Raw genomic sequence first — 24,678 nt, 5'->3', positions numbered from 1 at the left:
CTCTATTCATGTGTTCATTTATTTATTCACTTGACCATCTCTCTATTCATTTGTTCATGAATTTTTTTCATTCATTCGTCAATCTCTATTTATTTGTTCATTCATTCATTCATTCGTCCATTCGTTTATTAATTAATTAATTCATTCATCCATCTCTGTTCACTCATTCATTTGTCCATCTCTGTTCGTTTGTTCGTTAATTCATTAATTCGTCCATCTTTCTATTAGTTTGTTCATTCATTCGTCCATCTCTCTATTTGGTTGTTCATTTATTCATTCATTTATCTCTATTTGTTTATTCATTTATTCGTCAATCTTTCTGTTCGTTTGTTAATTTATTCATTCGTCCATCTTTCTATTCGTTTGTTCATTCAGTCATTGATTCGTCAGTCCCTATTAGTTTGTTCATTCATTCAGTCCTCTCTATTCGTTTGTTCATTCTTTTATCTCTCTATCTGTTTGTTCATTCATTCATTCGTCCATCTTTGTTGTTCATTCATTCATCCATCTCTCTATTCATTTGTTCATTTATTCACTCGTCCATCTCTCTATTCATTGTTTCATTCATTCATTTGTCCATCTATTTTAATCTTTACATTCATTCCTCCATCTCCATTTTTTTTCATTCCTCCATCTCCCTATTCATTTGTTTGTTTGTTAATTCGTTCATTCATTCATTCATTTGTCCATCTCTCTATTCATTTATTCATTCGTCCATCTCCCTTTTTTCATTTTTTCATTCATTTATTCATTCGTCCATCTCTCTTTATTCATTTTATTCATTCTTTCATCCATCTCTCTTTATTCATTTTATTCATTCATTTGTCCATCTCTTAATTTTTTCATTCATTTGTCCGCCACTCAAGTCATTTGCTCATTCATTCATTCATTCATTCATTCATTCATTCATTCATTCATTCATTTGTCCATCTCTCTATACATTTTTTCATTTATTCATTTTATTTATTTATTTGTCCATCTCTCTATTATTTTATTTATTTATTTATTTATTTATTTATTTATTTATTTATTCATTCATTCATTTATTCATTCGTCCATCTCTCTTAATTTCATTCATTCATTCGTCCATCTCTCTATTAATTTTTTTCATTCATTCGTCAATCTCTCTTTTCACTTTTTCATTCATTCATCTGCCCATCTGTGTTCCTTTGTTCAACTTTAACTCATTCAGATTAAGTTTAAAATCTTGGTGTAATGTCTTGATCAACAATTGGTTTGGCATTTTTTAAATTAATTTTCCTTCTGTATTGTTGTTTTAGTTTTAGACTTAAATGTTTTTCAGTTACATTTATTTGATCTTAAATTACATAAACTATTTGTTTCATGTTAACCCCAATTCATGTGATTATCATAGTGGTCTTTTAAATGATTGATTCAGTGTTTTTCAAATGAACATGAATTATTTTTAATAATCTATGACGAATATAAACAAATAGTGAATTCATCTCAAATCAGTTTAATTTTGTGAAAATGATGAACATCAATTTTAGAACCCATTTTGGCTTCAGTCCTGCAAGGTTTTTACAGTTGTTCAGCCCATTTGTTTGTGTTTTTAAAACAAATTTTCCAAATGTACGCAAAGAGATATCAAATTGTCTTTTCATAGTGTGTACTTTTCATATTGAGTAACCTGACACTCCATTCCTATATTAACTAGCTTCCACTTAGCTGTGTTTTGTAAACAAGAGAAGTGATTCTTAATCTGACAATGAATTTTTTTTTTCCTGTCTCCTGTTTTTCTTCTTTTCAGCTCAGCGTATGACCGTGACAATAAAGTGCGTGTGGCGATCAAGAAGATCAGCCCGTTTGAGCACCAGACGTACTGTCAGCGCACACTGCGTGAGATTAAAATCCTGCTCCGCTTCAAGCATGAAAACATCATCGGTATCAACGACATCATCCGCACGCCCACCATCGACCAGATGAAAGACGTGTATCCTTTCAAAGCCAGCGTGAAGATGTTGAGACTGTAGAAGCCGTGAAATGTTTGGACATGAAGCAACTAATATTAGAACGTTTACTCAGTTAATCATTTGGCAGATGCTTTTATCCAAAGAGACTTACAAATGTGGACAATAGAAGTAATCAATAAATAAATTATATCACAGAGATGCACACACTGGAGAGAGCCAGATTTTAAGATAGAATAGAATATAGAATATATATTTACATGTTGGTTTTGGATTATTTTGTTTATTTAATTCTAAGGTTAATTCTAAGGTTTATTTGGAAAATTTTTATATTTTTTCAATAAATAAAGGTGCAATAGAAAATCTATTAGAAGGTTATAAGGCATGGAGAGTTCCAGAGCCATTTTTTCTTTATTTTTTTAAAGATAAAATAGAAAATAGATTACAACATGATGGTGCTTACAGTATTTCTCCATTGGTTTGGCAAAACAGTCTTACAGTTCAGCATAACACTATAGCTCAATTGCAAAAGCTTGTATCTTTCCCAAAACTGTTCACTCGTGTCAAAACTAAATTTCCTTCTCATACAAACAGTCAGCACCCCCAAAATGCTTCATCCCTTTGGCATTGTTTAAGCACTGTGGGTCAAAATGTTCAGATGTTTTGTCTCTATGACAGGACTATTGAAATATCCCACATGTCCACCTTTCAGTCTTAGCCCAGTTCTTAGCCCAAACACAAATATTTATGGACCTGACAGTAAATAAACATGTATATGATTTTTATGTATTTATATTTGCTATTGTGTGTGTGTGTTTTTGTTTTGTTGTTTTTCCGTTTGCAGAAAGTCTTGTTTGTTTTATTTTGGCTACTTTAAGCTATTTATTTTCGACTGTCTACAGAACAAACCATCATTATACAATAACTTGCCTAATTACCCTAACCCACCTAGTTAACCTAATTAACCTAGTTAACCTTTAAATGTCACTTTTGTCTTAAAATATCTAGTAAAATATTATTTACTGTCATCATGGTAAAGATTAAATAAAATCAGTTATTAGAGATGACTTATTAAAACTATTATGCTTAGAAATGTGTTGGAAAAAAAATCGTCTCTCAGTTAAACAGAAATTGGGGGGGGGGAAATGAGCAGGGGGGCTAATAATTCTGAATTCAACTATATATATATATATATATATATATATATATATATAAAATAATAATAAAAATTATATATAACCATTATTATTATTATTTTAATTATAAATAAGTTCGACTAAAAATGTAATTAGAAATTGAAATTGATAACCACTAGAAAATAATTCTAGATTTTATATAATAAAATGATAGAATAGATTAGAACTATAGAGAAAATAGAGACTGCTAGTAATAATAGTGTTAATAAAAATGCAGCATTTTTAGATGTTTTTAGTAGCATTTATCATGCGACTCCTTTTTTTTTCCATTGAAGCTCCAGATGTTTTTTTTCTTGTGCTCTTCATGCTTGTCAGTTCACATGCCATTATCATTAAAAGGAAAAGGGGGCAATCCAAACATATTAATTCAGATATATTTATATTCTAATCCATTCAATTTTTCCCAGTTCAGCTTTCTAAAGGCTGAAAATACGGCCTCTGGCACAATCTGTGCTCCTTTCCAACTGTGTAGGCTGAGACAATGCACAAATCTCTAGTAAAGAGTTAATTTTAGGAGTGAAATCAATAGTCAGTAGGCGTCAGATAGTGAGAGTAGTTTAGTATGATCTAATCGTTCTGCTGTGTTCAGAGCTGCTGCTGAACAAACATGATCCTAAAGTCTTCAGCTGTTGTTTAGCTTTTTAAAAAAAACTATAAATTACTGCTTGACATGCAATAATGTAGAATTGAGAAACCCTTGTTGTTAGCGACACTGGTGGCCATTATGTGAAATGCACCCAATAACATATTAACATTGCTCACACTTGTAATATAAACTTACCGGGCACTTTATTAGGTACCCCTGTCCAACTGCGTGTTAAAGCAAATTTCTAATCAGCCAATCACATGACACCAACTCAATGCATTTAGACATGGTCAAGACGATCTGCTGCAGTTCAAACTGAGCATCAGAATGGGGAAGAAAGGTGATTTAAGTGACTTTGAACGTGGCATGGTTGTTGGTGCCAGACAGACACATCGAACCTTGAGGTGGATGGGCTACAGCAGCAGAAGACCACACCGGTGCCACTCCTGTCAGCTAAGAACAGGAAACTGAGGCGAAAAGATGCCTACCTATCTTTAGTACAATTTCGGTATGGTAGTAGACTAGTGTTGTCACGATACTGGAATTTAGTACCAATCGGTATTGAAATTTTAAAAACGTCTCTTTCTAGCTAACATTTAAGTGCTGTTGAGCATGCTCTTATCCAGCACTGATTTGCCATTGTGGTCACATGCTCAACAGAAATGACTGTGATTGGCCGTGAAGGTCATCAGTTCACTGCTCTTCACCGAGTGCAAATACAGATACATGGACACTGGGATGTTTTAAAGCCGTGAAGAACGGTTGTTCTGTCTATGGGCTGAAATGCTGATCTTTGCAGCTTTAAAACACTCTGTATCTGTGTTTACAATCTGTAAATATCTGTGAAGTGCAGGGAACTGATGACCTTCACAGTCATTTCTGTTGAGCATGGACACTGGAGCACTTTAAAGCCGTGAAGAACGACTGGTCTGTCTATGAGCTGACATATGAGGGATACACTGATAGATCGACTGATTTTCGCCACGTTAAAGCGCTCTGTATCTGTGTTTGCACTCAGTAAATAACTGTGAAGTGCAGTTAACTGATGACCTTCACGGCCAATCACAGTAATTTCTGTTGAGCATGTGAACACAATGGCAAATCAGCGCTGTTTAAGAACGTGCTCAACAGTGCTCAAATGTTAGCGGGAAATGGATGTTGTTTTAAATTTCAGTACCGATTTGTACCAAAATTCCTGTATCGTGACAACACAATAATAGACATGGCATATATTCTTGATTTAAAAATGTTATTTAAAGAAATACTAATGTATGGGAGTCATGCACATTTTGGCAGCTGATATACTGGTGATTTGATGCTTTGCAAAAGTTGCAGACACCTTTACCAATATAAAAAAAGCTTTATTCATGAAAAGTGAACTTAAACAGTCAGTTATGCCTTGCGCCACATGACTAAGATACTTGATTAGCCCTACTAAAGAAAATCCGCTCAAAGTAAAACTACATAAATTGCTAAAACTGTTGGAAAAAATGAATGAATGAGAACCCAAACCAGCAGACTCGAACAAGCAGAATTTCTTTATTTAGACGTGTTGGTTGGTCTGCAGTCAAACAGCGTCTAACAAGTCTTGCGAGGAAGTCCACGAGTCTGCAAGAACCTACAGGAGTCTCTTACAAGACTTTCACAAGTCTGAAATCAAGTCTGTAGTTTGTAGGTGAAGACAGAAAACGGGCATGACTAGCTTTAGTTGAAGATCTTGTTTTAAGGTCTTGAATAGATCCTGAGGTTTCACCTGCCCTGACCAGCATGAAAGTATCACCCAAAGACAAAAGCACAGTCGCTGGGACCCTGCCTTTACCATTTGCATCACTTTGGCTCAGCAGGCATTAGGTTTTAATGTTGTTTAATGTCTGGGCTGCTGTGGTTTTGAATGAAATAATAGAGTTAAAAACCAAGGAATATAACTTTTCAGTTATATAAATATCATTGCCAATTTGGAACTAGATTATATAAACTTATATTTCCACAACACTCTTGACACATGAAAGTGTAAGGCCTGCAGACCTCAACAAAGGTGGAAACTTATTGCGTGTCCTATTTATCAAACTGTTCATTACGAATTTTGTATAATTTTGCTCAAATAGATAATTGAATATTAATCAGATGATGTCATTACACAGCGGTGCCATCAGCCAATCATTGCATTGCTGATCTTGATTTCGAGGATTGATAGATCTGTCCTTCACAACACACATCAATCTCAGATCAGCTCATCCAGGCATTTTAATCTAATTGCAAACTTGTTTGTAGAACTAAATTAGCCAGAGAGTCAGTCAGTTATCATGATTAAAAGATCCAAGATCTGCCAAATCATCTTATATTAAGCGAGATATGAAGAACGGACCACTGCTGAGAGAGGACCACGTAAGCTGTACTGATGCTTGTGTTGTCTGCCGCTCTTCATTTGCATAAAGTTGGAGGATTCTCAACTTGGTCATGTCCCTGGACACACCCACATCCGCTTACTGTCACTCGTGTAGCCGGATATCACCTGAAGTCGCAAACTCTCCATTGAAATGAATGGTCTCTTGTCGTTTTTTTTCTCGCTGTGTGATATTCGTAGTGTGAAAGGTGCTTAAAGAAGATATTTTAACTATTGACTTCCGTAATAGGAAAAATAAACGTTATGGAAGTCAATGGTTACAGGTTTCCAGTTTTCTTTGTTTCTTTCGTGTTCAACAGAAGAAAGTCAAACGGGTTTGGAAAAAGTAAATGATGACAGAATTTTCAGTATTGCATGAAGTATCCCTTTAACTTTTCATAAGATATTCATTGATACACTTATTGGAAAAAACTTGGTTACTGGGGGTTATTGCAAGATGTTTTTATATTGTAATCAGTGTCAATGAAGTTGCCATATCCTTGACTTTGTCAAACCACAGTTACATCGTACAGGACTTGATGGAGACAGACTTGTACAAGCTGTTGAAGACGCAGCACTTGAGCAATGACCACATTTGCTACTTCCTCTATCAGATCCTGCGCGGCCTGAAGTACATCCACTCTGCAAACGTTCTCCACCGAGACCTGAAGCCATCAAACCTGTTGCTCAACACTACCTGTGACCTCAAGGTGAGCTCTCCTGTGCTTCTGGGTCATTTTAAATGCTTTTGAAGGTGAAGCGTCTCATCTTGGAGGTTATTTAATTGATCTGTAACCTCTGTTATGATGTGTTATTATGTTGTTTTTCTTCAGATCTGTGATTTTGGGCTCGCTCGGGTGGCTGATCCAGATCATGACCACACCGGCTTCCTGACGGAGTATGTAGCCACACGTTGGTACCGCGCACCAGAAATTATGCTCAATTCAAAGGTGAAATATTGTTTTTCATAAATGCTAGCAATTTATAAATGACAGACATTCTCAATAGCATTTTATATTTATTTTTATAAAATTTTTTTGCTATGATTTTGTGTTGACAAAAAGTGAATAAAACCATGCCTGAAATCCTAATTTATTACTTTGTTACTTTGAACTGAAGGTTAAAGATTTTCCTTTAATATAAATAGAACAAATATATGTAGGTGTGTATGTGTATATACTGTATATGTATGTATGTAAATTTACATTTAGTAAACTAAAATAAAATTAAAAAATGTATTATTATATTAAATATTATTAAATAAAATATAAAATATTTTCTTACACTTTTTTTGTAGATCAATCAGATTTTCTATAAGAATTTTATTTATTTATTTATTTATTGGTCTGTTTATTTATTAATCTATTTTAAAACCACCAGACAGTAACCACAGATCACAACCAGTAAATTCATCAGTATCAAAACAAACTGCAACTCAATATAAAAAAGTAAATAATCAAATAAATAAATGGAAAATTTGAGGGAAAAATACATAATAAAAATAAGAATTTAATAAATTAAAACGGCTTATAGGGATCTACCAAGATTTTGCAATAACTGACATGAAATCCAGGGATTTATATACTTGAGGAAAGTATTATATATTCCAGTGACATAAGGTCAAATATTATTGTCATTCTGACACTGTTGGTAGGCCAGTTATGATATCTATTATTTTTGGTATGATATATAGCAACAAAATGTATTGCAATAAACTATAATATTGTCATTTTAAGTCCATTTTGACATTAGTATAGCATCGCAATGCAAGTACACGCATCCAATGAACACATCATATTTTATTCTTAAGAATATTTGATTTAATTATATTCATTTTAATTATTTAATAATTAGGCATTGGAATCAGAATGTGAAAACTGAAATCCTAAACAAACAATTAAATAACAGTAATAATAATAATAAATGTTAACAGAAATGTTAATTCATGGTAAATACTAGTGTTTTTAACTATACTGACACTGATGCGTCTAATAGACATAGAGATGTTGCACAACCAGCTGAAATGTTGCTAGAATTGTCCATGTGTTGTGTGATAAATTCATATATTGATTATTGTGACAGGCCTGCCTGTCGGTGGTTTATAAGATTTCCATTTGAGAAATATACTCTGACAGGCTGCATATGTAAGTTTTTGACTGCCACCTTGAATTTACATTTCGTACTGAGTTGAACCAAGGTACACTCAAACTTTGCATGGTACTGTTCTTTACACCCCTCAGACATGATTAATGTTTCTTAATCAATACAAATCATGATTCATATATGATTAAAAGCTAATTATGTGATTTTTTTTTTTTTTTTTATGTACATTGCTCAGCAAATATAAGTACACCACTCACAAATCTGTCTTTTCAGACACTCTACAATATTATATTTGTGCATAGACATTAGATTAGTCAGTACTGAAGCCGAATCTGGAGCTTATCTAACAAAATAACTTACGATAACGGTCCAAAAACCAGTACACCCAAATTTATATGGTAAAGAAAAATATTAAATACAAATTTTAAAAAGAGGAAAAATCAAGAGAAGCAAAAAATAAAAAAATTGAGGCGAAATTTTGTAGGTTGTATTTTTTTGCAATATTTTGCTTGAATTTAATTACATAATATTTCAATTTCTAAATATGTTTGGTGACTAAAATGTTATTTTAATAAATATATCTGTTTAATAAATCTGTTTTGTTTAAATGCACCAAAATACATTGCCGATATTCACTGAGAAACTGATAAAATTGTGTACTCAATTATGCTGAACACTGTATCAATCAACAATTTCTTAAAATTTTTGTGTCTCTTTCTCTCTCTCTCTCAGGGTTACACGAAGTCCATTGATATATGGTCTGTTGGTTGTATTCTGGCTGAGATGCTTTCAAATAGACCCATCTTTCCTGGAAAACACTATCTGGACCAACTTAACCACATCTTAGGTAAACAAGCATCTGAACTTTATATTTCCTTTGTGAAGAATGTTTGACGTCACGCTACCTAAGGGTTCAGCTTTATGTTCTTGTGGAGCCTCAGCCAATCATACGGTAGTAGCCATGATGTCATTGTCCTGTAAGAGCAGTCGATTAGTCCCATGACATTTACAGGTTCTTAACTATCAATGTATTTCACAGGAAAAAGGCTGTAGATTTCAGAGCTGCTTTGAGATTAATAAGAGTGCTCTCAAATAGTGCCAGGTATTACTGTGGTTTAGCCTAGCTTGTAGTTTCACTACTTGCATGTAAAGCTGATTCTTTTGAGGTTAAGTAAAATAGGTCAGAAAATTTTGAGCACAAGCAACAATGATGATTTATTCCTTTCTGATTAAATGAGAATTAATTTAAATAAAATGTATTTAGCTCTTATGGAGTTTCGGGATTTATAAACTGCAACGAATGTGATTTTAATCAAATATTGTAGCTTGTTTTAGCAATGTTTTCGAGGTAAATTATGTTAAAAATGTTTCTGCTTATAGGAATAGTTTGTATAAAATAGTCAATTGTCATCAGTAGTTAATTTCATTGAAAAGATTTTTTATAGAAAAATAAGTGAAACTAAAGTTTATTGTTATTAATTGTATTAATTATTACAGTGCTGTTTAGTAAATAATATATTTAATAATAATTGCACTTTTGTTTAGTATTATTGGTATAATTGTAATTGTTTAATAATAGTAATGCATTCAAATAATAATTATACATATATAATAATATTAATAGAATCTAATAATAATAATTATTATTATTAATAAAGTCACTTAAAATGTGCTATTCATTCATTCATTTTCTTTTCGGCTTAGTCCCTTTATTAATCTGGGGTCGCCACAGCAGAATGAACCGCCAACTTATCCAGCACATGTTTTACGCAGCAGATGCCCTTCCAGCTGCAACCCATCACTAGGAAACACTCATACAATCTCATTCACACACTATGAACAATTTAGGTTATTCAATTCACCTATAGCGCATGTCGTTGGACTATGGGGGAAACTGGAGCACCTGGAGGAAACCCACACCAACACGGGGAGAACATGCAAACTCCACACAGAAATGCCAGCTGACCCAGCCGAGGCTTGGACTAGCGACCTTCATGCTGTGAGACGAGAGCGCTACACACTGTGCCACCGCGTCACCCTATATGTGTTGTTTAGTTAATTTAATGATAAGTTGTATTACTTTAGTTAAGTAGTATTATTGATTTTATTTTCCTTTACTTAAAAATTATAAAATATTTAATAATTATAAATCTTGTCTATATCTATGTTTGCAAGATTATTTTCAGCTGTTCAATAAAAATTTGATCACCAAAAAAAATTATAAATAATTAAGAATATTCATATAATTAATCATATGCGTTTTGCTTTTAAGGTGCATTATTGTTATTATTTTTATTTAATAATCCAAATAAGATCAAATAATAATAATAATAAAACTGTATACATTAATAATATTAATAAAATCTAATAATAATAATAATAATAATAATAATAATAATAATAATATTTTTATTAATAAAATCACATAATATGTGCTATTTAATCAAGTAATATTTTTAATAATAATTGTATTGCTTTTAAGTAGTAATATTGGTATTGATTTTCTTTTATTTAATAATCCTAATACAATTAAATAATTACAATTATAAATAATTAATAATGTTTATACAATCTTATAATAATAACAACAACAATAATGATAATAATAATAATTATTATTAAAATAACATAATAATAAAAATAAAATAATTATAGTTACAAAATAGAAAATCTATTAAAAATGGAACAATTATTGGAATATTGTTTTGTGAATAATTGTATTACTCTTGTTTAGTATTATTGCTATTGTGTTGCTTTTATTTATTAATCCTAATAAAATCAAAGAATAATAATGATTACAATCACAAATAATAGTAATAATAATAATAAAAATAATAATTTAATAATAATAAAACATTTGAAAATATTTTTATTATTACTTTGTTTAATAATCCTTATAAAATGTAATAATAATAATATTAATAATAATAAACATAATAATAATAATAATAATAATAATAGTAATAATAATAATAATAAACATAATATTATTAATAATAATAATAATAATAATAATAATAATAATAATAATAATAATAATAATAAAGCATTTTAAATTATTTAATATTATTGTTGTTATTATTATTATTATTACTATCGATATTAAAATCTCATATAATGACTGTTATATGACTGTTTTGAACACTTTTGATCTGACTCAGCATGTTCAAGGACCCACACACAATCGTGGACACACTCTTGATCTACTTATAACTAAGGGTTTACACATTTCATCAACTGTTGTTAAGGATGTTGCACTATCTGATCATTTCTGTATTTTCTTTGATATATTGATCACTCCAGCTATTAAAGACAGATCTGTCTCTGTCAGAAAGAGATGCATAAATGAGAACACTAATGAGCAGTTTATGAAGGCCATATCGCTAGCACCAAGTATATCTGCAGACTCTGTTGATTCTCTTCTTGATTTGTTTAACTCTAAAGTTAAGAATGTCATAGATGACATTGCTCCTGTTAAAGCCAAGAAGATAACTAGCAGCCAAAGGGGATCCTGGACTAGGTCCCCAAGAATACAAATGACGAAAAGACAGTGCAGAAAAGCTGAGCGTATGTGGAGAAAGACGAAACTAGTAGTCCATTATAATATCTATAAAGACAGTCTTCGTGCTTTTAATATGGAACTAAAAACTGCTAGGCAGACTTTCTTTTCAAGCCTTATAAACAGCAACGTAAACAATGCTCGTAAACTCTTTGCAACGATAGAGAAACTCACAACCCCCCCCAGTCGGATTCCCAGTGAGCTACTCTCTGAAAGCAAATGTAATAAGTTTGCTCATTTCTTTACTGACAAGATCAATAATATCAGAAAGGCAATCAGCTCATCCAATCAGCCAAATTGTGTCGACGTCAGACTAGCTCAACCACAACTTAAGAAATCAGACATTATGTCCGATTTCATGGCAATTAATGGCAAAATCTTAGAAGAGATCGTGCAAATTATGAAAACATCAACCTGCAGTCTCGACACGCTCCCCACATCATTCTTTAAAACGGTGTTGACCTGCTTAGAAATGGATCTTCTAAAAGTGGTAAATGCTTCACTTCTCTCAGGGATTTTTCCTAACTCACTTAAAACTGCAGTTGTTAAACCCCTCTTGAAGAAGAGCAACCTGGATAACACCCTATTGAGCAATTACAGGCCCATCTCAAATCTCCCTTTCATTGGCAAAATCATTGAAAAAGTTGTTTTTAACCAGGTTAACAAGTTCCTAAACTACAAGGGGTGTTTGGACAATTTTCAATCTGGTTTCAGACCACATCACAGTACAGAGAGCGCCCTTATAAAGATAATCAATGATATACGCCTAAATACAGATTCAGGCAAACTAACAGTGCTGGTACTGCTCGATCTCAGTGCTGCATTTGACACTGTCGATCACAGCATACTTCTGGATAGGCTGGAAAACTGGGTTGGGCTGTCTGGGACGGTCCTCAAATGGTTCAGATCTTACCTTGAAGGAAGAGGTTACTATGTCAGTATAGGTGACCATAGGTCAGGGTGGACACCCATGACATGTGGAGTCCCACAAGGCTCGATTCTGGCACCACTCCTGTTCAACCTTTATATGCTCCCTCTGAGCCAAATAATGAGAAAGAACCAAATCTCCTACCACAGCTATGCTGATGACACTCAGATCTACCTAGCCTTACTGCCTAATGACTACAGCCCCATTGACACCCTCTGCCAATGCATTGATGAAATTAACAATTGGATGTGCCAAAACTTTCTTCAGTTAAACAAAGAGAAAACTGAAGTCATTGCGTTTGGGAACAGAGATGAGGTTCTCAAGGTGAATGCGTACCTTGGCTCTAAGGGTCAAACAACAAAAAATAAGGTCAAGAATCTTGGTGTGACTCTGGAGTCAGATCTGAGTTTCAATAGTCATATCAAAGCAGTTAGTAAATCAGCATACTATCATCTCAAAAACATTGCAAGAAGTAGATGCTTTGTTTCCAGTGAAGACTTAGAGAAACTTGTTCATGCTTTTATCAGCAGCAGGGTGGATTACTGTAATGGCCTCCTCACTGGCCTTCCCAAAAAGACAGTCAGACAGTTGCAGCTCATCCAGAACGCTGCGGCCAGAATTCTGACCAGAACCAGGAAATCAGAGCACATCACACCTGTCCTCAGGTCTTTACACTGGCTCCCAGTCACATTTAGAATAGATTTTAAAGTATTATTACTGGTCTATAAATCACTAAATGGCCTAGGAGCTCAATACATTACAGATATGCTCACTGAATACAAACCTAACAGATCACTCAGATCTTTAGGATCAAATAGATTAGAAATCCCAAGAGTTCAGTCAAAGCAGGGTGAATCGGCTTTCAGCTACTATGCCCCTCGTTGCTGGAATCAGCTTCCAGAAATTATCAGATGTGCTCCAACATTAGGCACATTCAAATCAAGACTGAAAACACATCTGTTTAGCTGTGCCTTTACTGAATGAGCACTGTGCTGCGTCCGACAGATCGAACTACTTTGTTTTTCTCTTCTTTTTAATTCTTTTATAACACATTTTATCAGCTTTTATTTTATTTTTATTCTTACCATTTTTATGTTTGTTTTTATTTCTCTTATAATTGTTTCTTTTATTCCTGTTTATGTAAAGCACTTTGAATTGCCACTGTGTATGAAATGTGCTATATAAATAAACTTGCCTTATGCCTTATAATCATACAATTATGATGACAAAATAAAAAAACAATTTAAAATTGCAGTCACAATTATTGAAATATTCTTTTGTGAATAATAGAATTATTAATAATGGCATTGCTTTTTGTTAAGTAGTATTATTGGTATTATGTTACCTTTTTTTAATAATAATAATAATAAAAACAAATAATTATAATAATGAAATAATAATAATAATAACAACAATAAAGTATAATATATATATGAAATTGCAGTCACAATTATTGTAATATTTCCCAATGCCAAATCTTAATTCTAATACGCCTTGCTTTACACATGGACTGTCGATGTCGAGGTGTATTCATAAATCACATGACTCTCTAAACACTGCACTGTCCACAATGAAATCAATCTCTTCTTCAAAAGAAGCTCGAAGTTAGTTTTTTTTTTCAGTACAGATTTCAAAAAGTTTTCCATCCATAATGAAGAACATGCTTACTCGCTGATCTGAATAATTGATGTACATCGAGCACTCATAGGCCATTCATCACCAATGCCGAAACATGATATACTGCGGTCAGTTTTGCATCGTAAGACTGAGATAAGCGTTTGATGGTTATCGGCGAAAAGGCTTCATCATCATTTCCCCTGCAACTCGAAGCACATCAGTCATCGCTCGCTTCCCTTCTCTTCATTTTCCTTTTCTTCATCTGTTGCATCAGTTCAAAACCCAGTGTTTCCTGTGAGATGCTGTTGATTTTTGACCCTGCGCTGCGCTGATAACGTTGTCTGTGCTTAGACATTGGTGTTTTTCTACTATACCCTAGTGAGGGCTCCTGAGGAGACGATCTCTGTAGTAATGCTGTCTTTCACGAATGTGTGTGTGCGTGTGTGTGTGTGTGTGTGTGTCTTTGAACCAGTCTGGCCTTTGCGAGCAGATGTTTCCCTGTTGATAGCTGTACTTATTTCCTCATTTAGATTGTGTGTGTGCATCATTAGCTTTAGTGCACTCTGGGTTATTGTCGTATCGTCTCTGAACATGCATTTTTATTCAGTTTGGAATCCAGAGCAGCTCAAAAAAAGTTTTGTTAGGACTGCACAATACTGGAGAAATATGCGATGTTGTTGAATATATAGAGATTTTTTGCAATATAACTTTTCCTAGAGAAATTTTTATTTTTGGTCACACTCTGCAATTTGGTTTCATTAGTGTATTTACTAACTTGAACTAATTATGAACGGTACAGCATTTATTAATTAAAGTTAAGCTTTTACCAATGCATTATCAACATCCAAACTCATGTTTATTAACATTAGTTAATGCACTGTGAGTTGACATGAACGATCAATGAACATCTGTATTTTCTTTCACTTAACGTTAAAGGGCACATAGTTTACCCCTTTTTTATGATTTAATATTAATATTATGGTTCTTCTGAGTGTGCCAGTTTAGGTTAAGTTCAAACACAGTTCAGAAACATGAAGTGTCCCGAATCGTGACTGGGCGCTGCGGACAGCCGCCGACTTAAAGCGACGTTGTGTGTACCCTGATAGAAACCTGTGTTTAGAATTCTGAAATGGATGGCGCTGAGCTTCGCCGAGCAGCGTTTCTGGTGTGCTACCTGCAGGCAAGTTCGTTATTTTTTTTCCAATGGAGGGACGCACACGTGAGGCAACGTGCTTGCACTTTCTAGCTGCACCTAGTTAAGATCACAGGGAGCTTCTGTAAACGCGAGAAATGCAAACGGCTGAGGTTTAAGGTAGACGCAATGAAAATTACACGTTTGCAAACTTACCTACAAACAAAATAAGTTACAAACAATAATTCTGATTAGAGCGATCATGTGGTGAATGTTGATCTTGTGTTGAGCCCAATGAGCCTTGCATCTAAAAACAGAGCAAGGGTGTTCCTTTAGTGATATCGCTTTGACTCACACGCTGAAAATGGCAGACGTGAAACAACAAACTGAGGATATGGTGATGCGCGCCTGTCAATCAATATTGGTGGGCAGGGGGACTGCAGTCCTATGTCAAGTTGCAGTTGATCTGAATGTACGTTTTTACACCCAGTGGTTGAACTAGGTACTGCACTCCTGGTTCAAAACACACGCAAGCGCAGGTTGCCAGATTGACAGTGAGTGCTGATGTATAGTGAGTGCACTATTCTGTGCTTCTGAATTGCTGTATTTAAATTTCTGTTGTGTTTGTTCAGGTGCAAACATTGCTTATCACTGCAAACCTCGTCACGTAGCGTGTTGTTAGGACACGACGTTACAATGTAACCTGCTCACCTAATGTTTATGCTTGTGTTACGACTTCTTGGTGTTAGACTAAGCACTAAAGTAAGTAACATTATTATTGTGACAAGTTTGTGTAATATGGGAGAAGTACTATGCATCAACCAAAATACTGCCAAAAAGAGAATAAATTATTATACAAAAATTAAAGATAAACAGAAAATAGTAATAATAAAAAAGAATACTATAGATAACAACAAATAACCACAAAAGGTAAATTATATACAATTTACAAAAACAAAATAATCCAAAAACAATAAACTCTGCAGGGGAAGAGGTCGAAAGTGGCGCTGAAAGAAAAGAAAATGACAAAACCAAAAATCAAACTAACTCAGTATAACCCTTTTACCTAACTGAAAACAAAATAATTGAAAGCTAGTCTTCAGCATTTACATGCCCTAACTTATCTACTCTAAACTAAACAGAAAAATACAAAGGCAGCACTCACTCCTAAACCTGGTGTATCTATACACAGGTTCTCTAGGTGATGTAAGGATGTACGTCACATGATATCTACCTCTCCAAATCCCCTGGGAAAAAACAAAGAATATCAGCAAATAATCTCAAATGAAGAATAAAAAGAAAATTAAGGAAAATAAACAAGATGGCAATAACACCTTTTGCTAAGCAATATAAAGTACCATAACAAAAGAAATAACGGGAGGCAGATTAAAACAAAGAACAAAACAGGAACGCAAAAGCCTCTGTTCGGCGTCCCACTCGTCGTGTTTTTAAAAACCTGGTGACCACTCAGATTGGCCACAGAACCCGCCACGTCACCAAAGACAATGATGATTGACCGATCCTACAGCCAATAACAATCCGAAGGGGGTTGAACATGTGAAACCAAAAGAGAGAGAAGCGGGACGACAGTAATAACAATAATTTTTATTAATATTTTCTTACTAATAACCACCTCATGTGGAACTCTGAATCTGCGTCTCATTTCAGGACTACTACTGTCCACCGGTGGTCGCATTTTGGTCACGGACACACTTTCCTGATTGAGCCTTCCTGATTAAATGAATGAAATATGCTGTTTTCCACAAAGGAAACCAGGGGTGCTGAAATATAATGGGCTAAACTGGCATTGGACGGGTTAAAGAGACCAAAACAAAGACACGCTTTCCGGCATGTAACAGACATTTTCAAAGCAGAATATCTGACTTCAGCATTGTTTTTCAGATAAACAAGAATGTTCACTTAACATATTACATATTAGTAAGTGCTGAAAACCTCTGCACATATTCCGATTTCTATTTGATGTTGTCATTTTGCTCGCTTGTCTCTGCTTTCGCTATTAATAGTTATTTTCAGCTTTTCTCTGATGATTTACATGTAGTCATTTAGCAGATGCTTTTGTCCAAAGCGATTTACATTTGATGAGGCATTCAGAGATTCAACAAGAAGAGGCAACACACACAAGAAGTGCTAATTATACAAAGGAACTGTTAGTGCTCAGAATTAAGTACTAGTGTAAGGCATTTTAGCGTCTGGTGCATATAGAGAGAAGAGTTTTTCTACAGGTGGTTTGTCAAACCCACTCACCTGTGTGAAGGACACGTCATGAATGTACAGTGTTTTATTTCTTAGGTTTCTCTTGAGTTCACTCTAGGTTCACCTTTGGGCTGTACTAGCCTATAGCAAAACAGCACCTACCTGGGAGGCGAGTATAAACTATTTTGAGGGATGTAAACAAAAAACAATGGTCCCAACGGATTTCCTGTTTTATATTTTTAATTTCTATAGCTTCCGACGATCCAAAAAGAGCCACATATTAATAAATAAAGTTATGACAGCTGTTTTAACATTAAGTTACGCTTGAATTGCCTCTTGTTACAGTTATGAAATAGTTTGATAACGAGCAGGAAACGTACATGGGCCGATGACATCACCACATTGAAATGGTCTGTAAAGATAGTACAGCCCCATCTGATTGGTTAAATCATTAGGTACTTTTTATTTTATTTGTATCTTTGCCCTCTGTCTTTAACTGTGTGTGTAATATCATTTTATATAGATGCGCTACGGATCCAAAACTGAATCAATCTAAAATTGTAAATACTACAAATACAGCCAGTCAAGTCATCTGGAGAAATTGTATTCATATCGCAATATGGATATCGCTGTAAAAAAATATGGCAATGTTGTTTCTTTCCAATATCATGCAGCCCTAGCATGACAATATTATAGGAACTAGTAACACATAGCAGGGTACACAATTAGCGACCATTCACATTTGTGCGTGCCAGTTCATTATTTCCAAAGGAGCATATTGGAAGCGATGCGCTCGTGTTTTCCAGGCTCACCTAATTGAAAACATCTTAACTTTTCAGAATGCCACAAGTGCAAGTCACGTGACAAGAACTGACCAATCAGCTTCATACTTTGTAAGGAATATACAGTGCACATTTCGGTAGACTGATTACGTCTGACAAACACAGAGCACCCAAACACTGCAGTGCATAAATAAAATGTGTATCAGTGCTTGCAGCAATGGTTTGTCAGTTTATCAGCTTCTAAGAAAATCGTTGATGGTCCTCTAGCAATGACAGCGCGAGCGCAAAGAGCATTAAAAAAGGTTGCAGCATTTTCCACGTTGTTTGGGACACTATATGTGAACGGGGCCTTAGACAGGTTTTTTTAAACGGAGACGCAAAGAAATAACAGCAACAACAACAAGAGAGAGTCTGGCGCTCTCGTTTATGTGTGGTGGTCTTTTCTGTCAGGTAATGTCAGCAAATGAATGTGATTGACATGTGATGGGACCAATGACCAGAACCTAAGAAAACATAGGCAGACAATAAGAAAAAAAGGGGAACAGAAGGAAACCGACACAAAACAACACAAACACATGTCAGCAACTGTTTTTTTTTTTCCCACAGATTAATGACTCCGACTGGAGGCAAAAAAAACTTTGGGAAAATACAAATTTTTCACTTTCTGTTCTGTCCTCCTCCCTACTCTAATCCTCTTTGTTTGTCTTTTGTCCTGCAGGTATTTTGGGCTCCCCTTCTCAAGAGGACCTGAACTGCATCATCAACATTAAAGCAAGAAATTACCTGCTGTCCCTTCCTCTCCGCTGCAAAGTGCCCTGGAACCGCCTGTTTCCTAACGCAGACCCTAAAGGTCAGAGTTCAGCTCCACACGCTTTCAGTAAAGGAAGCAGTCCTCTTATTTGGAGATCAAGCCACCTTAAAGACCCCCTGAAGTGCCTTGAACTGTGCAGTTGAAACATAAAGGTAGTGCTGGATATATTGGGTTGCTCCCCTTTTATTTTTAAAATAGATTCATTTTACAACTTCTTTAGAGTTAAAAAATATCCGAGTCTGGCAAGAGCGCTTTTAGCTTAGCTCAGCATAGATTATTGAATCGGATTAGACCATTAGCATCTCGCTCAAAAAAAAAATCCAAAAAATCTTCTGTGGTCATATCATGTACAAAGACTTCTTCATTCAGCCGATCTCCTGGTCTGGCAAGAGCACTTTTAGCACAGCTTAGCATAGAACATTTAATCAGATTAGACCATTAGCATCTCGCTCACAGTTGACCAGTATTGAATTTTCCTACTTTTTTTACATTGTGTACTAAGACCTATGGAATATTAAAAGTTGCTATTTTCTAGGTAGAAATGTATAGGAACTATTTTGGAGTAATAAAGAAACTTTGCTGCTGTACCATGCAGCAGGCACAATGATATTACACAGTGCCTGAAAATAGTCCCCAGCTAGGTAACCAACACATGTTCCCTGTGCACGTAGGTGGTCATGTTCGTAACATTGACAGCAGTTAGCTGATTTTCAGGCAATGTGTATCGTGCCTGCTGCAGCCATGATACAGCAGCAAAGTTCCTTGATTGTTACGCCGATAGGGGGGAGTATAGTTCCTAGTTCCTGTATCGGCCTAGAAAATAATAGTGACTTTACATTTTCTGTCTTAGTACACAATGTAGAAGAGTCAAGCTTTAAATAGGAAAATGACCAAAACTCTTTTGTCATTTATGAGCAATATGCTAATGGTCTAATCCGATTTAATGATTTATGCTAAGCTAAAAGTGCTCCCGCCAGACACGGAGATGGACTGAATGGATTTAAAAATGGTAAAACTCAACTGTTTAACTCTGGGGAAGTTTTAAAATGAGCCTATTTTAAAAAATAGTGGAGTGTTACTTTTAAGAAAAGATAGCCAATAGTGTTTCTTTTATCACAGTTCAGCCATTGAGTATTTGATATTAGAGAGATCAGATACTAGGGAGCATCTAATTGGTCAAAGTCTAATGAGAAGATGAAGTACGCAACGACATCAACAAAAAAACAAGTCACTTCAAGTCAGTGCTGGCCCATAGCGTTGAGAAGCCCTAGGTGAGATAAAAAAAAAAAATTTGGCCCAATCGTGTAAGAACAGTGAGAAGAATGCACAAAATAAATACAATTTTAATATTTAAGTGTATAAATGTTTATTAACTGTAACGTATTTAACCTATAATTCATATGTAAAATATTTACTCCGATTTAAACAAATAAGTTTGCAAGCTAGAAAACACCCATTTAAAAAAGAAAGTGGATACGTTTTCTGTAAATGAATAACATAAATATATGCATAAATAACTAGAAACGCAGGAGACATTTATCTTGTTTTTACGCAGAGATTTACACAAACAAAAGTTTGCATTAGATGTTGGACAGTGGGTAAAATTCGATTTTGACAAAATGAGGGGGAAACGTGTTTTTTCAGCAGGGTGAATTAGTGGGAGAGATTGATTATTTAATGAAACATCACACAAGTATTTCTGTGGTCATGGGCATCATTGCATTTCTTAAAACAAGTCTTAATACTGCACTACTAAATAATGTATTTTGCAAAGCAGAACATACCTTTACTTTGAGCTTGCTATTCTTCCTCTGCTTTTCTTTTTTCCTGACGCCATTTCATTTCTAATTATCTAATTATGCCGATGGCGGCCAGTGTTAGAGTGTGGTGCTGCTGGGTATGTTTCTAATATTTTCTGCTTTTATTCATACTGTTGTTGTGTATTTATTATTGTTTTCAGCTATTTGTCATGTTTGTATTATACAGAGCTGTTCTTTTAATGAAATGTGGAGGTTATTTTTTTTGTTTAATGGGGTTTGTGCATTGCGCATTGCTCATTGTTCATGATTTAATTGTATACGCCCGTCCTCGCGCATACGTTCTCAATAAATATTCAAGAGGAGCGTTTGTGGGGCCCTCCACAAAATGCGAGGCCCTATGCAACTGCCTATAGTGGCTGTTGGACGGGCCGGCACTGCTTCTAGTTAATAATGCTTTTGTTTTAATGGTTATTAATGGTTTTGTTATAAAAGACCTCAAAAGCGACCTTATTAATACGAACAACAAACCCAACTAAAACTTTAAATTTAATTTTAATTTTTGATTTCTTTGAATAAAATGATTTCACGTTCATAATGTGACTTGCATTTAATTTAAGTTTCCTGTTATAACAATAAAAAGCTGAGCAGAAGTATGCTTCATGACATCCACTAGGGCTGGTTTGATATTTGTGCATCTCTGTCTTTGTTCTAGCGCTGGACCTGTTGGATAAGATGTTGACCTTTAACCCTCATAAGAGGATTGAGGTGGAGGAAGCGCTCGCTCACCCGTACCTGGAGCAGTATTATGATCCTACAGATGAGGTCAGTTCACAACTGCTTTTACTGTAATTGCTGCAACACTGGGGGAAATATTTGACTTGGATAAACATTAACATTAAGCGCAACATAGATAATAATAAGAACAACTGTTATTACTACTACTACCACAACTGTTGAGTAAGATAAAAACTGCACTAAATACAATTACATCAAGACAAATATTGCAATTATAGTAATAATAATAATAATTATTATAATTGTTTATTATTAATCATAATAATTTTTTTATTATTATTATTATTAATAATAAAAATAATAAAAGGTAATAATAATAATAAATAATAATAATAATAATAATAATAGTGATAATAACATTATTATGATTAATAATAAGCTATTATTATTAATAATAATAATAATACTAGTTATTATGATTAATAATAAACTAATAATAATAATAACATTAATAATGTTGTTAGGATTAATAATAAACTGTCAATAATAATAGTAATAATGATAAGGATAATATTATTAAGCATGTGCATGGTAGATTAATTTGTGTCGATAGTGTAGTTTTTAATTATATTAATTTGGTCATGATTATAAAATAAATTATGGCAAGCCTTATTATATTTTTTATTAATTGTCTGACTTTACATAGCAGCTTGTTTAGTCATTTAAATATTTTAAAGAAATACTACTTTGATAAACATTAACATTAGGTGCAACACAGATGATAATAATAATAATAATAACTCTTAATACTACTACTACCAACTGTTCAGTAAGACAAAAACTGCACTAAATATAATTAGAGTAAGACAAATATTGCAATTATAATAATATCAACAGTTTATTATTATTCTTACTATTATTATTTTTATTAAGCAATTGCCGGGTAGATTAATTTGTGCCATTAGTGTAATTTTTAATTAGATTATTTTGGTCTTGAATTAATGGTAAGACTTATATATTTATTTGTTTATTTATAACTTATATATTTTTTTATGATGTTTAATAATTTCTTTTAATTATTTAATTTAATTATTTTATTTAATCATTTATTTTAATTACTTTATTTTTAATCATTTATTCATTTTTCATGTTTTTATCATTTTTTTAATTGTTTAATCTTTTTTATTTTTTAATAATTATTCAATTTAAAAAAATTTTATTTTGTAATTTTTTAAATAATTTTAAAATAATTTTTTGTTTACATTTTTTTATTTATTTATTTTTTTTTATTTGACAATTTTTAAATAATTTTTTTAATTGCAGCTTATTTAATACTTTAAATATTTTAAGGAAAAACGTGCAGATTTACATTCTGCTGTCCTCTATTTTCACTAGCCTGAATATGTTCTCCGCTCTTGCCTATCTTGAGTTTATGGTGATCAAAGGTTAAGAGAATTTCACACGAAAGCCCTTTCAAGTGCTCTTTCAATAGCCATAATGACCTCTGACCGTCTAAAAAGCGTCTGCTAGAATTTATCTATGTTTTTCAAGCATAAAGATTGTTAATGCTACAATGTCATTTGTGATCAACAGACTATCAAAAAAAGACATTCTAACTGTTTTGTTTGCATCCAAATATTGTAAGTTACATTGTTTAACACCTGCTAAACTCATGAATATGCCATTTTTAATATTGCTGTACTTCACGAGAACCAGGAATACACCACAATTCAAATTCTGGGAGGAAACTGAACATTCTGGATGCATCCCTCTCACTCTTCAGATACGTCGCGCACTCCCCCCGCTCTTCATATACAGTTGAAGTCAGAATTATTAGCCTCCCTGAATTATTAGCCCCCTGTATATTTTTTCCACAATTTTTGTTTAACGGGGAGAAGATTTTTTCAACAGATTTTTAAACAAACTTGTTTCTAAACATGATAGTTTTAATAACTCATCTCTAAGAACTGATTTATTTTTATCTTTGCCATAATGACAGTAAATAATATTTGACTAGATGTTTCTCAAAACACTTCTATACAGCTTAAAGTGACATTTAAAGGCTTAACTAGGTTAATTAGGTTAACTAGCCAGGTTAGGGTAATTAGGTAAGTAATTGTATAACAATGGTTTGTTTTGTAGATTATTGAAAAAAATAGATAGCTTAAAGGGGATAACAATTTTGACCATGAAATGGATTTTAAAAATTAAAAACTGCTTTTATTCCAGCCAAAACAAATAAGACTTTCTCTAGAAGAAAAAATATTATCAGACATACTGTGAAAATTTCCTTGTTCTGTTAAACATCATTTGGGAAATATTTAAAAAAGAAATAAAATATCCAAAGGGGGGCTATTATGCCCCAGTGTAGGGGGAAACAACATGGGCATAATAAGCGGAAAAACAAACGTGTTGGGGTGGTGGGTTTCCCAAACAAAAACAAAACTTAATGCAAAAGATCCCCTTCGGTCGACAACCAAACTCGAACACTCAATTGAGAGTAATTGAATAGATTTATTATGGAAAAATAGTAATTTTAAATGAGCATCTCTTCAGGGTGGCCACAGGCCAAAATAACAAACAAAAAAAATCAATAAAGTGAACAAAATTAGCTTTAATTTTTGAATTTAAAGAAAAATACAGGAAGCTTACCTTTGTCTCTAAACATAAACATAGTCAAAAGTAATCAAATAAATAGGCAGGCCACCCCTACAAGCTCAAACTCTCAAAAAAGCTGAACGCATGAACAATGGTACAAAATTAAATGTTGTCATCGGCCGGAGGGGTAAGGGAAATCCAGGAGCTCCACTCCCAGCAACCGTCGCACCACAAATGAGCTCCCAGAACCCTGCCTGAAGTTCCTTTTTATAGGCCAGCAGCCAATCAGGAGCATGAATTACGCTGGAATGGGAGCCTGTGGAACAGGAAAAAAAAGCAAAAA

The 24,678-nt window shown here is 33.7% G+C and overlaps 1 protein-coding gene across 1 annotated transcript in view; it reads left to right on the top strand.

Moving 5' to 3' along the window:
- mapk1 (mitogen-activated protein kinase 1) overlaps window positions 1-24,678 on the top strand; it is a 70,974-nt gene that overhangs the window by 36,788 nt on the left and 9,508 nt on the right. The window contains exons 2-7 of the mRNA XM_056457409.1: window positions 1,772-1,954; window positions 6,617-6,806; window positions 6,930-7,046; window positions 8,932-9,046; window positions 19,150-19,281; window positions 21,715-21,824. Coding sequence (XP_056313384.1) covers window positions 1,772-1,954; window positions 6,617-6,806; window positions 6,930-7,046; window positions 8,932-9,046; window positions 19,150-19,281; window positions 21,715-21,824 — 847 coding nt within the window. The remainder of the gene's footprint in view (window positions 1-1,771; window positions 1,955-6,616; window positions 6,807-6,929; window positions 7,047-8,931; window positions 9,047-19,149; window positions 19,282-21,714; window positions 21,825-24,678) is intronic.

This window comes from Danio aesculapii, chromosome 5 (genome assembly GCF_903798145.1).
Source record: "Danio aesculapii chromosome 5, fDanAes4.1, whole genome shotgun sequence".
Classification (NCBI taxonomy): domain Eukaryota; kingdom Metazoa; phylum Chordata; class Actinopteri; order Cypriniformes; family Danionidae; genus Danio; species Danio aesculapii.
Note: the sequence above shows the minus strand (reverse complement) of the source record. Positions and strands in the feature narration are given on the sequence as shown.